This window comes from Rhinoraja longicauda, chromosome 27, assembly GCF_053455715.1.
Source record: "Rhinoraja longicauda isolate Sanriku21f chromosome 27, sRhiLon1.1, whole genome shotgun sequence".
NCBI lineage: Eukaryota > Metazoa > Chordata > Chondrichthyes > Rajiformes > Arhynchobatidae > Rhinoraja > Rhinoraja longicauda.
Window position 1 is genome coordinate 31,477,331 of NC_135979.1, and position 16,132 is coordinate 31,493,462.

General features: G+C 41.3%; 1 protein-coding gene across 1 annotated transcript in view; it reads right to left on the reverse strand.

Moving 5' to 3' along the window:
• The window catches only part of gnl2 (G protein nucleolar 2), a 42,504-nt gene that overhangs the window by 19,280 nt on the left and 7,092 nt on the right, over positions 1-16,132 (reverse strand). The window contains exons 4-8 of the mRNA XM_078423453.1: positions 14,632-14,771; positions 4,876-5,060; positions 4,268-4,334; positions 2,437-2,595; positions 967-1,080 (exon numbers count right to left, since the gene is read on the reverse strand). Coding sequence (XP_078279579.1) covers positions 967-1,080; positions 2,437-2,595; positions 4,268-4,334; positions 4,876-5,060; positions 14,632-14,771 — 665 coding nt within the window. The remainder of the gene's footprint in view (positions 1-966; positions 1,081-2,436; positions 2,596-4,267; positions 4,335-4,875; positions 5,061-14,631; positions 14,772-16,132) is intronic.

The window sequence follows — 16,132 nt, forward strand, 5'->3', positions numbered from 1 at the left end:
TAGCATTTATTTTGAGAGGTGCAGAATATAAAAACAAGGATGTAATGCTGAGGCTTTATAAGACACTGGCCAGACCACATCTGGAATATAGTGAGCGGTTTTGGGCCGCAAATCTGAGGAAGGATATGCTGGCATTGGAGGGTCCAAAGGAGATTTACGAGAATGCTTCCAGGAATGATAGGGTTAATGTTTGAGAAGCGTTTGATGACGCTAGAGTTTAGACAAATCTGGGGGATCTCATTGAAACATAGAAAATAGGTGCAGGAGGAGGCCATTCGGCCCTTCGGACCATTGAAACCTACCTAATAATGAAAGGCCCGGATTGAGTCAATGTGGAGAGGATATTTCCAGTAGTGGGAGAGTCTAGAACCAGGTGGCACAGACACAGAATAAATGGATGTACCTTTAGAATGGTGTTGAGGAGGAATTTCTTTAGAAAGAGGTTGGTGAATCTGTGGAATTCATTGCTACAGACATCATTGGAGACCAAGTCATTAGGTATTTGTAATAAATTCTACAGATTCACACAACTTACATCCTATGCCAGAACTAGAAGTGGCCATTTCAGTGTCAAGTCAAGTAATATTGCTTTAGATTCTTTCTCTCCACTAACAGCCTGACCTGCTCCACATTTGCCAGAGCCTTGCACTTAGCTGTTTTATTCTCTCACTGACTGTCTTCATTAAACCAGTAGCCAGATCACCATGTGCAGCTTGTCCCCCACGTAATCCCGGGCTCATCTGGTCAGACCTTCCCTTTGTACGTATCCATCACCCCCCCCACACTCCCTGCAACTTTAAATCAACTTGTTTTCTCACTTCTCCAGTTCACACGAGGAGTCTTCCAGGTAAAATATCAACACTTTCTTTCTTTCCATAGATGCTGTTTGACCTGCTGACTAGTTTGTGTTTTTATTTCGGAGTTCCAACATCTGCACGCTTCTGTATGATTTTCATTCTCTCTTACCTTCCCAAACTGTCGCAAAAGTTGGATCAAAGCTCCTTTTCCAAAAGGATTGGTGATGCTCGCGTGAAACGCAAGAGTTGGATAATCATGGGAGAGCACGGCAACCCATCGTTTCTACGAGAGAATAAATTACTTTAAAATGTTGTTTAAAAAATGACATGTGGAATTACACTTTCCTTTCAAATACTTTATCAATAAATACTGCAGAAGTTTCATTCTAAACTGATCACTATGTTATCTCAATGGTTCAATCACATCAAAAAGCACCAATAGACCAGCAGAGAATCATTTAGAATCCAGATTTACAAATGGGGCATTAGAAACCAACCCCAGGCAAGGAACTGATCGTACTTCCACAAGAATAAGTATGCACCAACTCTTCCACTTCAGTCATTTCCATGCTGCCAATATGCTTAGGGATCTGACTCCAGGTTGCATTGCAACCAACAAGTTTGAAAGGTTGCCAAATTACTAAATATATTGCACACCAATCCAACCATATGTATTTACTTGGGGATTTTGGGCTCATGCACATAAATAGTCCAGATGAGCATAATGTCACTAAATACACCAAAACTTTGTGCAATACAACTTTGATAATCCACTATCGGGCTATTCAGAAATCCTAATGGCTCAGCAGCTTACATAGAAACAGGCCGTTCGTCCCAACTTGCCGATGCTGATCAAGATGGCCTATCTACACTAGTCCCACCTGCCTGCGTTTAGCCCACATCCCTCCAATCCTTTCCTAACCTTGTACTTGTCCAAATGGCTTTTAAATACTGTTATAGTACCTGCTTCGACTTCCTCCTCTGGCAGCTTGTTTCATATACCCACCACCCACTGTGACAAAACATTGCCCCTCACGTTCCTATTAAATCTTTCCCCTCTCTCCTTAAACCCATGTCTTCTGGTTCTTGATTCGCCATGTCTGGATAAAGACTCTGCATCGACCCCATCAATTGATGTTATGCACCTCTATAAGATCGCTCCTCTACTGCTCAACCTCGCTCTATACCTTAGGCTCTCAAGTCCGAGCAACATCCTTGTAAACGGGTAGTGTTTTCTGCACTCCCCTGATACCCACTCAAGCCCAGCTCCTGTGCTCCCTTTAAACTAATGGGGGTTCACTGAAAAAGGTATCATACTGTTGTGTAACATTTAAAAGAGCTAAATGTAAAGCGAGTTGAGTTTGCCTTCCAGATCCATCCAAGTCCGATCCGAGTTTTACTGCTTAATAAACATGAACATTTTGTACACTGAATCTAGATAATGAGCTATTATTTTATTATGTCTTGTTCTAGCAGTGTGTTACTAAACAAACAGATGGAATAGGACTTTAAAAATCACAATTCCCATTATGTAAGTTTGCACATATGGCTGATCCAATACTAATAACAAACTGAAATTTTCCTACTATAAAGATCAGATTCTAATGCAAAACTTGTAAATAAAAAGCAAATAACTTACAGTTGCCCAGGTAGGTACAAGGTCACACTTGTTGAACACAAACACTAAATGTTTCCATGGTTTTTCCTTCTTTAAATAAGCTTCTATATGGGGCGAGCGTGTTCCCAGTGGATCTCTGGCATCTAACACTTGGATGATAACATCTGATGAATCAATAACCTGAAAAGAAACAAAACAATGATATACAGGGAAAGCACTACTTTCCAAAGCTTAATCAGGAATGTCCAAACTGCTGAAGTTAGACTCAAAATGCTGCAGTAACTCAGCATCTCTGGAGAGAAGCAATGGGTGAGGTTTTGGGTCGAGACTCTTCTTCAGACTCAAGAGTCATATCTGCAGAAGGGCCTCGATGCTAAACATCACCCATTCCTTCTCTCCAGAGATGCTGCCTGTCCCACTGAGTTACTCCAGCATTTTGAGTCTACCTTCGGTGTAAACCAGCATCTGCAGTTCCTTCCAACACATGTCCAAACTACCTCATAGGTCAAATTCAGGATGGGGGAAGGGGGATAAAGGGAGTTTCATAGGGACAATCTTCAGAGAAAGAGTTGGAAATTGGGGTGTGGGAGAATCGAGACGATGAGAGGGCAATGACATTGCCAATATAGAGACGGAGTGATATCTGCAACAAAGGAAAAAACGTGACCTATGAACAAAATAGGCTTCAAAGCTCCGTTAAGTTCTATGTTAGCTCTCTCACAGGCCATGAAGGCATGAAAGTGCTCTATGCTGTTTACCCGTCAATCTTTGTGTCTTAGCAAATTATACACATAAAGTGCCAGTATAAAATCTGACCCATTATTTTTTGGTGCAAGCTGAAATTGTCCACACGAGACTAAAAGTCGATTGAGGACCCCTCTATTAAATGTTCTGCAAGTGGTTAAGCAAAGGAACTCCTATCTACAGTTATAGCAAACCAACGGGGGTGGCACAGTAGAGTTAGTAGAGCTGCTGCTGCCTCCGAGCTCCAGTGACACACGTTCAATCCTCACCTCTGGTGCTGCATAATGCTCCAGTTTTCTCCAACATTGTAATTGTAATTAATTTATTAGCCAAGTATGTAAAAGCATACAAGGAATACTGACGATGTGATGATTAGGCAAAACCGGCCACTGAAAATTGTCCAAGTGCCAATATTGGGGTGGCACATTGGCGCAGCAGTAGAGTTGCTGCCTTACAGTGCCAGAAACCTGGTTTTGATCCTGACTACGGGTGCTGTTTGTACGGAGTTTCTTCGTTCCCCCAGTGACGCCATGGGGTTTCTCTGGGTGCTCCGGTTTCCTCCCACATTTCAAAGATGTATGGGTTTATAGGCTTCTGTAAATTGACCCTAGTGGATAGGATAGAACTAGTGTGTAGAGATCGCTGGTCAGCGCAGACTCGGTGGTTCGAAGGGTCTGCTTCCATGCTATATCTCTGAATAGGGGAAGGGACAAATTTGGGGTTGGGTGGGGCGCATAAAGTTGATGGGAATATGAAGAGGCAACCATGTTTACCAGTCACATTTGCCTCCATTGATTCCATATTCCACTCTGCCTTTCTCATTCCAGATGCCCCTTAAATGTTACCACCTGATGATTCAATTAGTTGTTTGTTCTTTCATCAGACAAACAGAACAGAACACGCTCACTAAACTATACTCTAAATGGGATGTGAAAAGCAGCATTGAGAATTATAAAACGGGAATATAAATGAAAAACAAAATGCCTTCGATTTTTATCAATATACACTACTTTATCAACTGTGGAAAATGTTGTACTGTCATTCAAAATCAAGTTTGTATAAATTCAATAGGTGATATCTAAAGGTAATATTCTTCAAAAACAATTACCTTGTATAGTTCACCCCAAATTCTCTTAGACTGTCCTTTTTTGAAAATTTCTTCTCGAACTTCATCCCTAGACAAAATGAAATTGCCATTATCACAAACAACGCTGCATAACAACTTTCAAATTCCCTTCCATGTAAACATCATTTTGACTTAGACAAAAAGTGACATCCTCTAATTGTTGGCAGGCTAATTTCTGGCATTTTGCAGCCTGTAGAATAGTGGGCATACCTTCAACATTCAAACTGCAGAGGTTCATCATCACTCATATGGACTCTGCAGCTAAGATTTGCTTCACCAGTGCCAGACGGGCAACAACATTATGAAAACTTAAGTGAAGTAAAGCATGCAACCAGTATCGATGTCTGTTTTTGTAAATATGGAATAAGAAACAATTCAAAACATAAGTACTAGAGGATTCTAGTTTTTCCATAACGTCTAATGAAAAAAATGTTTTAATAGATAATATCTCTGAAATTGTATACATCATACTTGGACTTGAAGTTAGTAAAATATCAATGTCATGCAAAAGGACTGACAATAAACCTGTAATATTTAAAGGTAAACATTATTCTGAATTTGAGAAGGTCAATTGTTTATGATTTCCTCACCGTACACCAGTATCTTCCACCACCAGATCTCGGTCTTTTTCCAGATCATATTCTTTTGCTGACGTTTCAGCTTTTTCCACCAGACTGTTTACATCACACACACTAAGATTTGGTCTTTTTCGCTGTGCTTTAGGACCAAAGGTTGTTTCAAATGTTTCTGTATCCAGAATATGTACCTTTGAATTCTGCAATCAAATAATTCTGCTTTTAGCACGTGTGCAGATACAAATTCTTTAACATGTGGAGCAAATACATATAGACAAACAAGGATAGGTTCAGTGGATAATGTTTGACATAGCCCCATGCTGAACCCCATGGATCAGATGCTCACATTAAAATTAGCCAGAATAATGCTGAGTTGATGATAAAAACAAACGATTGTCCCAGGCCATTCATCCCAAAACATTATGAAATTCAGGTAGGTTTTGTAAGAAAGGAGAAAACACTACCAGACTATGCACTATTATAGAAACATAGGAAATAGGTGCAGGAGTAGGCCATTCGGCCCTTTGAACAGCACCGCCATTCAATATGATCATGGCTGATCATCCAAAATCAGTATCCCGTTCCTGCTTTCCCCCCATATCCCTTGATCCCATTAGACCTAAGAGCTAAATCTCTCTCTTGAAAATATCCAGTTGGCCTCCACTGCCTCCTCTGGCAGAAAATTCCAGATTCACAACTCTCTGGGTGAAAAAAGTTTTTCCTCATCTCAGTCCTAAATGGCCAACCTCTTATTCTTAAACTGTAACCCTTGGTTCTGGACTATCCCAACATCGGGAACATTTTTCCTGCATCTAGCCTGTCCAACCCCTTAAGAGTTTTATATGGTTCTTTTAGTTCCCCTCTCATCCTTCTATGTTCCAGTCAATATAAGGCCAGTCGAACCAACCTTTCATCATATGTCAGTCTCACCATCCCGGGATTTAACCTGGTGAACCTACGCTGCACTCCCTCAATAGCAATAATGTCCTTCCTCAAATTAGGAGACCAAAACTGCACATAAGAGCCGAGGGGTGGTCTCACTAGGGCCCTGTATAACTGCAGTAGGACCTCCTTGCTCCCATACTCAAAACATCTCGCTATGAAGGTCAACATGCCATTTGCTTTTTGTACACGCCATTTGCTTTCTGTATTTGCAGACTTACTTTCAGTTACTGGTGTACAAGGACACCCAGGTCTCGTTGCATCTCCCCTTTTTCTAATCTGACACCATTCAGATAATAATCTGCCTTCTTGTTGTTGCCACCAAAGTGGATAACATCAGTTATCCCCATTATAACTGCATCTGTCATGCCTCTGCCCACACCCAACCTATCCTTGTCACCCTGCAGCCTCATAGCATCCTCCTAGCCAAACTGCCACCAAAGGTGACGCATTTATTGACAATAGCTTCACCGTTAAAACTTTTATTCCAAGCAAACTCTTGAACCAAGACTTTGTATTGCTCTCTGAAACTAGATCCTTGACTTCTTGAACCATAGACCACATTCAGTAAGGATCGGTAACAAATTATCCTCCATGATAATTCTCAATAACAGTGCAGCAGAAGGCTGCATTCTCAGCCCCTTACTATATTATCTATACACTCACAAACGTGCAATCATATTCTGTTCTAACTCAATTTACCCCATCTACCCATCTACCAGGGCTAGAGATTTATGAACACGTGTGCTTGTGAACATGTACACATGCACACAGCGATTCCCAGTAATTAACCACATCAGTGATTATTACTTGAGAAACGTGGCCACTCCGGTACGGGGTTGGCGTTGATGGCACTGCCCTGAGCTGGTTCGTTTCCTACCTCAAAAATAGGAGTTTCTCCATCAACATAGGCAATTATTCCTCTTCCCCAGCTAGCCTGCGGGGTTCCACAAGGCTCCATCCTAGGCCCCATTCTCTTCTCTCTGTACATGCTTCCCCCTCAGCCAAATCATTCAAAGGCACAGTATTTCTTTCCACTGCTATGCGGATGACACACAGCTTTATCTCCCCCTGAAACCCAAAAACCGGTCAAATTTAATCAGCCTCATGCACTGCCTTGAGGACATAAAATGTTGGATGGCACAGAACTTCCTTCAACTAAACGAGAGCAAGTCTGAGGTCATCCTATTCCCCCCCCCTCCCCGACTCCATCAAAACGACAACAGGCAGCCTTGGAAGCCTATCCTCCCTAGTCAAACCGCATGACAAAAACCTTGGCGTGATATTTGACTCTGCATTAATTTTTAAATTTTTTTAAATTTTATTTAAATTTTTAACAAAACACATACATATTACAACTCATAGTACCCAATGATACCTACATTATAAATTCGATTATACATGTATTGTTCTGTATTATCTCCCCACCCACAACCCCCCTCCCCCCCCACAACCCCCCTCCCCCCAGTTAGAAAAAAGAAGAAAAAGGAGGAGAAAGAAAGAAAGAGAGAAAGAAAGAAAGAAGGAAACTTGGAGACAGGAAGGAAACACTTCCGGCTAATTTCTTATTAAATTCTTTTTTAAGGGTATCAAAACAATCCTGAAATTAAATATTTCCAATTCTTAATCCTAGTTTTAAAGTGAATGGGTTCCAAAGTTTCAAAAAGAAATCATATCTATTTCTCAGATTATAAGCAGCTTTTTCTAATGGGATACAACTACGCATTTCTGCATACCATCTTTCAATTATTATTTCATTGTGGTCTTTCCAAGTGACCGCTACACATTTTTTTGCTATTGCTATTGCTATTTTGAGAAATCTTTCCTGATATTTATCTAAAATTAACCTTGGTAATATTCCTTTAGTATCTCCCAGTAAAAACAACCTTGAATCCAATGGTATGGTCTTATTCATCAATTGTTCCAAAACGTTTTTTTAGGGCTTTCCAAAAAGGAGTTACCTTTGGACATGCCCATGTGGAGTGTAAAAAAGTACCCACATCCTGGTTGCATCTAAAACAAATTCCAGGTAAATTTGGATTTAAATTGTTTAATTTTTTCAGAGTTAAATATAATTGATGTAAAAAATTATATTGTACTAAACTATATCTCACATTAATAGTATTTTTCATACTTTCTAAACACAATCTTTCCCAACTTGGTTCATCAATGCTAATATTCAGATCTGTTTCCCATCTTTGTCTTGACTTTTGAATTCCTATCTTTGGACTAGATTTTTGTAATAATTTATACATTGAAGATATAATTTTTTTAGTTCCCTTACCCTGAATCAGGGATTCAATTCCTTTAGTTTGAAATAGAAACATTGAATTACCTAACTTTTCCCTTAAAAAAGATTGTAGTTGATAATAGAAAAAAATACTATTCCCTGGAATTTGATATTTGTTTCTCAATTGAGAAAATGTCAAAAAATTATTTCCTTCATAGCAATCTCCTATATGTTTAATACCCTTCTGTTCCCAGACTTGTAATATTTGATTATTCCAAGCAAACGGCAGTAGTCTATTTTTTACTAATGGGGTTTTAGCTGTTAGAAAAAATATTTTATCATTAGCTTTAACTGTTTTCAACAATGTATTAATTAAATGTGTTAGCAAAGGTGACTCTTGATCCTTAACTAATAGCTTCGCTTCCCATTTATAGATACATTCTTCTGGGCATAGTTCTTTTATTTTATCCATCTCAATTTTAACCCATGCTGTTTTTCCACCCTCTTGATAAAAGGACAAGCAAGTCAATGCTGTGGTAAAAGCCAGCATCTTCCAGGTTCGTACCATAGCTAAAATCAAACCATTCCTCCAATTTGACGACATTGAAAAAATCATCCACGCATTCATTTCCTCCCGCCTAGACTACTGCAACTCCCTATACACTGGGATGAGCCAATCATCCCTGTCCCACCTGCAATTGGTCCAAAACGCCGCAGCGAGACTCCTGACGGGTACCCGTAAAAGGGACCACATCACCCCGATTCTGGCCTCTCTCCACTGGCTCCCAGTACAGTACAGAATCAACTTCAAGCTCCTCCTATTCACATACAAAGCCCTAAACGGGCTTGCCCCCCCCCCATATCAAAAATCTTCTAACCCACCACTCTATCTCCAGGTCCCTCAGGTTGGCCGACTTGGGGCTACTCACTATCCCGCGGTCTAGGCTTAAGCTCAGGGGTGACCGCGCTTTTGCGGTTGCAGCTCCTAGACTGTGGAACAGCATCCCCTTCCCCATCAGAACTGCCCCCTCCATCGACTCCTTTAAGTCCAGGCTCAAAACATATTTCTACTCCCTAGCCTTTGAGGCCCTCTGAGGGGGCGCTGTGAACTGTTTATGTATGTGTTGTTATGTTTGTGTGCCATTGTGTGTTCTTTTTTAGTACCTGCACTGATGTACAGCACTTTGGTCAACGTGGGTTGTTTTTAAATGTGCTATACAAATAAAATTGACTTGACTTGACTTGACTTGACAAAGTAGTGGAAAGAGCCTTCCAACATGTATCACCCAAGCTCAGACTGGAAGAGGACTCATTTGGAAGTACCATGATGTGTCTGTAAAACAATTGCCTGTCAGAGGTTTTGTAGGAAGAAACTGCAGATAGACACAAAATGCTGGAGTAACTCAGTGGGTCAACCAGCATCTCTGGAGAAAAGGAATGGGTGGCACCCTTCATCAGACTGCTGAAGAAGGGTCTCGACCCGAAAGGTCACCCATTCCTTTTCTCCAGAGATGCTGCCTGTCCCGTTGAGTTACTCCAGCATTTTGTATCTATCTTTGCCTGTCAGATGGTACTACTTTTAAGAACTAGAGACAAAATGAAATTAAAAGTACAAGAACTTAAGACCAAGATGTTAAGGAAATCACTGGTTGAACTACCCTGGTTAAACTACCAGTGAAATAATTACACTTGCAAAGGAATTTCAAGACTTCACCTGTTTGAGCTCAACCCATGAAGAACTCATTTAACAATCATCTTTTATTTTGACAATGAAAATTTCATTGAACCATGGTAAAAAAAAGTGAAGAAAGTTTTACACCATCCCTCCACCTGAAAGTTCACCTATCCATGTTCTCCAGGGATGCTGCCTGACTTGCTGAGCTATTCCACTACTTTCCCTCCACGCCAAGTTTGTCTTGGAGCAAAAACAATCCATATTTCAGGGACTGTTTCCTTTTTACAGATCACAGCGATAGAACTTGCCATTCTTTAAAAATATATATATTCAAAAGATATCTGATACTCAAAATAAAACCAAACTGATTATCCAAAAATAGTTTTAAATTCCTCACTTCAATTCGTCAAGGGATGGTTTCACATATCATAACAAAACAGGAAGGAATTTAGCCCACCTAGTCTATGCTAGCTCTCAGAGCAATCATATTTCCCCACTTAATTCCTTGTAGTAAGACAATCCCATTACCAGTACCATCATTCTTCAACCACCCACCTACACCCAGGGGGATTTATAGTAGCTAATATATAAACTGCATGTCTTTATATTAGGGATGTAAGGGAAAACTGGAGCCCCCAGGGGAGATCACCATGCACCAGAGGTTAGAATCAAATCCAGGTCACTGAAGCAAGGAGACACTCAGCCACCAAGTTGGTAATTTTATAAGCCAAACCAATTTCTTGTAATGTCTCTGAATCAGTGTTGGAAAAGATGCATTGTACAGGGAGGCAGATGTCACTGCAGACAAGGTGATGAGAACATACTACAGACATGTGACAAGTACTTCTGAGCAAGGTATTGTTTTAATTAATTTAACTGTGGTTTATTGAAAGGTTTCTAGTCAAAACAAAGGTGATCAGTAAAGGAATTTCCAGTTAGATGAGTTAAAACAGATGGAGAAGTCTGCAAATGCCTTTGCTCCTGATGCAGCCATTAGCCAGGTTAGGGAGTTCATCCCGTAATAGTTTCAGTATTATGTTAAGTTTTTATGTTTTTAATGTTTTTTTTTAAAGCTGAAGAATTACAGTAGATGTGATTTCCAAAGGCAGCAATGATTAGCAAAAATTGAAATATTAGAAAGATATTAATCAAGAAAATAAATAAATAAATTACACACTCCAAATTGCAAGACAACAAACCAGCTGAAACTAAGAGAGGATGAATTTCCAGTTACTCATCGGGGGTTAATTCAGTTTGAGGAATAACAGAAAACAGCAAACAATAATTCCTGTCAGGAAACAATAATTAAAACCATTGTTGGGCGAATATTGGAATTGCTGCAGGAAAGTTGATTGTTTAAAGTACTCTTTAATGTATGTCTACAAATTAGAAAAAGACAAAGCATTTTTTCAAATCGACAACAGGTTAGTATTTTGACAGTGCAGTTCAGATGAATGGTCTTGACCCGAAAAGTTGACCATCAATTTCCCTCCACAGATGTTGTCCAACCTTCCAAATTCCTTCAGCAGCTCTCATTATTTTTGCTACCTATCCAACATGTCTCAAGAAATGGCAGAACATACTGAGAATGGAATAGACTAATGCTATCCTGATTTCGATAAATAAAACTGCAAAATGGCAACTCTGGTATAATTCTGCACGACAGCGTCTTCGCCCGCCCCGGATCGCGGGGCTTGGGTCGGCCCGCTGCAGACCTTTCACCGTCCGGCGCGGCCTGTAACGTGGCAACTTCAACAGCCTGATCGCGGGAGAAGACGGCAGGGGAAGAGAAAAGACATTCTGGCTTTCCATCACAGTGAGGAGGGGACTGGAGGAGACTCACTGTGATGGATGTTTCTTTCTGTTTCTTTTTGTTTGATTGTGTGTGTTATTGCTTATTTTTATTGCTCTTTTATTGCTTTTATTGTTCTTGTTGTTGGACTGTGGGTAATCTTTCATTTCACTGCACATTTATGTGTGTGTGACAAATAAACTTGACGACTTGACTTGACTTGTTCAGGAAAACCAATGAATAAGTGTTACTGGTGGCCAATGCTCACAGCTTACATGAGCAGGACATGAGGATACACAATGGAGGCAGGTATGTAGTTGGATGGAAAATGTTTCCCTCACCCCCACCGCCACACTCAGAGCTATAGAATAAGTGTACTTAAAATGCAAGCATAAAGAAACACAATTAGTTGAATAAATAATAATTACTGAATAAAATCCTTCTGCATAAAATATTCTGCATTTGTGGTAAAAATAACAAATAGTAAAAACAAAACTGAAAAGTCTGGAAGCACTCAGCAAGTTCCTGGTATGGAACACCTCATCTTGGGCGCAGATGTCCTCTCTCACTGCCCCCCCTCTGTGATGCCGCCTGCTCTCCGACTCTACAACCACGATTTAACCCAGAACAAAAATACATCTGTGCCCAAGATGAGATGTTCCACACCAGGACATCCAAGATGTCCTCATTCTTTAGGGAACGGGGCTTCCCCTCTCCCATCATAGATGAGGCCCTCACTCCTGTCTCCTCAGTATCCCGCAGTTCCACTCTTGCTCCCCCTCCCCCTAGTCACAACAGAGACAGAGTCCCCCTAGTCCTCGCCTTCCACCCCATCAGCCGTCGCATACAACACATAATCCTCCGAAGTTTCCGCCACCTCCAAGGGGATCCCACCACCAGTCACATTTTCCCATCTCCACCACTTTCTGCCTTCCACAGAGACTGTCCCCTCTGCAACTCCCTGGTTAACTCATCCCTTACCACCCAAACCACCCCCTCCCAGGTACCTGCCCCTGCAACCGCAGAAGATGCAACACCTGTCTGTATACCTCCTCCCTCGACTCTGTCCAGGGACCCCGACAGTCCTTTCAGGTTAGGCAGAGGTTCACTTGCACCTCCTCCAACCTCATCTACTGTATCCGTTGTTCAAGATGTGGACTCTTATACATCGGCGAGACCAAACGTAGACTGGGCGATTGTTTTGGTGAACACCTTCGCTCAGCCAACCTGGACCTACCTGATCTCCCGGTTGCTGAACACTTTAATTCTCCTTCCCATTCCCACAGACCTTTCTGTCCTCGGTCTCCTCCATTGTCAGAGTGAGGCTAAACACAAATTAAAGAAACAACATCTTATATTTCACTTGGGCAGCTTACAGCCCAGTGGTATGAATATTGATTTCTCTCACTTCAGGTAGCCCCGGCATTCCCTCAATCCCTTCCCCATCCAAGTTGCACCAGCTTCTCATTTTCACCCAACAAACAGCTAACAATGGCCTGTTTCCTTTATCATTGTTGCTTTTTTGCATTTCTTTTATTCAGTGTTCTTTATCTCTCTACATCATCGTCTATATATTGTTTCCCTTATCCCTAACCAGTCCGAGCAAGGGTCTCGACCCGAAACGTCACCCATTCCTTCTCTCCAGAGATGCTGCCTGTATTGAAAGGCGGTGCAGGCTCAAAGGGCCGAACGGCCTACTCCTGCACCTATTTTCTATGTTTCTATGTCCCGCTGAGGTACTCCAGCTGTTTGTGTCTATCTTCGGTTTAAACCAGCATCAGCAGTTCCTTCCGACAAATAAATATTAGGGTCATAGCAAAGCAAATGCTGAAAAATTCTACACTATTAATATGGTATGCATTTGTGGCAAAAATATTTTAACAACATTGTTAAATCTAGCAACATCTGGATAAAAATATTTGAATTAAAGCACTAGATCCCAGCTTCAAGTTACGACATATTTTGTGTTTTGTTATTCTGAGAATACTTAGCCCAGTAACTTTGGACCATCAACAGTCACGGAACCCATGACCAATGAGAAAGATTTGCCAGAAAGTATCAAAATGCCTCATCTATGTTTTGATTAAATTGTAGAAATGCTGAAGGGCAGAGAATTTTTTTTCTTCGAAAGACTGACAAATTCCTGTGAAAAGAAACCCTGCTTGAAGGAATTAGTCACGCATCTCTCTTAGAGCACACCAAGTGCAGGAGCATTGTGAATCATTCCCAAACAGCCAGTATCAGGAGAAAAGGTCCACACTACAAGATTATACCTAAATTCCAGAAAAAGTTAAAATTCATTTCAAACAGGATATAACTGCTGAGTATAAAGCTTATGATATTATCAAAACACATTAAAAAATACAGTAATCCAAAAAGCCCATGTTATAACTATGTTATCATATCATATATCATATCATATATATACAGCCGGAAACAGGCCTTTTCGGCCCTCCAAGTCCGTGCCGCCCAGTGATCCCCGTACATTAACACTATCCTACACCCACTAGGGACAATTTTTACATTTACCCAGCCAATTAACCTACATACCTGTACGTCTTTGGAGTGTGGGAGGAAACCGAAGATCTCGGAGAAAACCCACGCAGGTCACGGGGAGAACGTACAAACTCCTTACAGTGCAGCACCCGTAGTCAGGATCGAACCTGAGTCTCCGGCGCTGCATTCGCTGTAAAGCAGCAACCCTACCGCTGCGCTACCGTGCCGCGGTATAACACTATCAAATGAGTCTAAATCCTACACAGTTCACATTTTTAGAGGTTGATTTCTACGTATTGCTTTCCCGCATATTGAATTTGTAATTTAACTTGAAGTTTCCAATTTAGAGTCCACAAGACAAATGTTAAGTCTGCACACCTCACTACGAATGGTCAACCTTGCGTCCCTGCCCTCACAACTGATCACACAACCAGAAACCTCAATAAACCTTACACAAAACGTGAATGGCAGAAATGAAAGAACAAGAGCATCTTTTACACCAACTACTTCAAGATTTTGGATAAGAATAAGCCAAAGGCAAATCTAAATGTGACCACTGTGGTATTTTGTCATTAGAAATAGCACACTCTACAGCTTATTATCCAAACGTGTACTACACAAAAGTTAATAACTTACGTGAGGTGTGACTCGGTCATTCAGAAGGGACATCGGAAGCTTGGTCTGTTTAAGAATTAGTCTGTAAGGGTCTTTCATAACATTGCCCATCTCATCCTGGAATTTTTGCAGAGATGACTGCTTTATCACTCGAGTGTTAGCTGTACACAAATTATAAAAAGGTTATTTTGAGAAAATAAGTCCTGCTCAATGTGTCAACGATGGAGAGAAAAATCAGGAACAATCCTGCTACTTTATTGTCATTCTGATCGTTTAAAAGGACACAGTGGCGTAATGGTAGAGTTGCTGCTTTACATAGAAAATAGGTGCAGGAGGAGGCCAATCGGCCCTTCGAGTCAGCACTGCCATTCATTGTGATCATGGGGGATCATCCACAATCAGTAACCCGTGCCTGCCTTCTCTCCATATCCCTTGATTCCAATAGCCCTGAGAGCTCTAACTAACTCTCTCTAAAATCCATCCAGTGATTTGGCCTCCACTGCCTTCTGTGGCAGAGAATTCCACAAATTCACAACTCTCTGGGTGAAAAAGTTCCTTCTCACCTCAGTTTTAAATGGCCTCCCCTTTATTCTAAGACTGTGGCCCCTGGTTCTCGACTCCCCCAACATTGGGAATTTTTTTCCTGCATCTAGCTTGTCCAGTCCTTTTATAAGTCTCTATAAGATCCCCTCTCATCCTTCTAAACTCCAGTGAATACAAGCCTAGTCTTTTCAATCTTTCGTCATATGACAGTCCCGCCATCCCAGGGATCAATCTCGTGTACCTACGCTGCACTGCCTCAATTACAAGGATGTCCGCCCTCAAATTAGGAGACCAAAACTGTACATAATACTCCAGATGTGGTCTTACCAGGGCCCTATACAACTGCGGAAGAACCTCTTTACTCCTATACTGAAATCCTCTCGTTATGAAGGCCAACATGCCATTAGCTTTCTTCACTGCCTGCTGTACCTGCACGCCAACTTTCAGTGACTGGTGTACAAGGACACCCAGGTCTCGCTGCACTTCCCCCTTCCACCATTGAGATAATAATCTGCCTCCTTGTTTTTGCCGCCAAAGTGGATAACCTCACATTTATCTACATTATACTGCATCTGCCACGCATCTGCCCACTCACTCAACCTGTCCAGTTCACCCTGCAACCTCCTAACATCCTCCGCAGTTCATATTGCCACCCAGCTTTGTGTCATCTGCAAACCTGCTAATGTTACTTCTAATTCCTTCATGCAAATCATTAATATATATGGTGAATAGTTGCGGCCCCAACACCGAGCCTTGCGGCACTCCACTCGCCACTGCCTGCCATTCTGAAAAGGACCCGTTTACTCCTACTCTTTGCTTCCTGTCTGCCAACCAATTCTCTATCCATGTCAACACCCTACCCCCAATACCATGTGCTCTAATTTTGCTCACCAATCTCCCGTGTGGGACCTTATCAAAGGCTTTCTGTAGGTTAATTGGCTTGGTAAATGTAAAAATTGTCCCCAGTAAATGTAAAAAC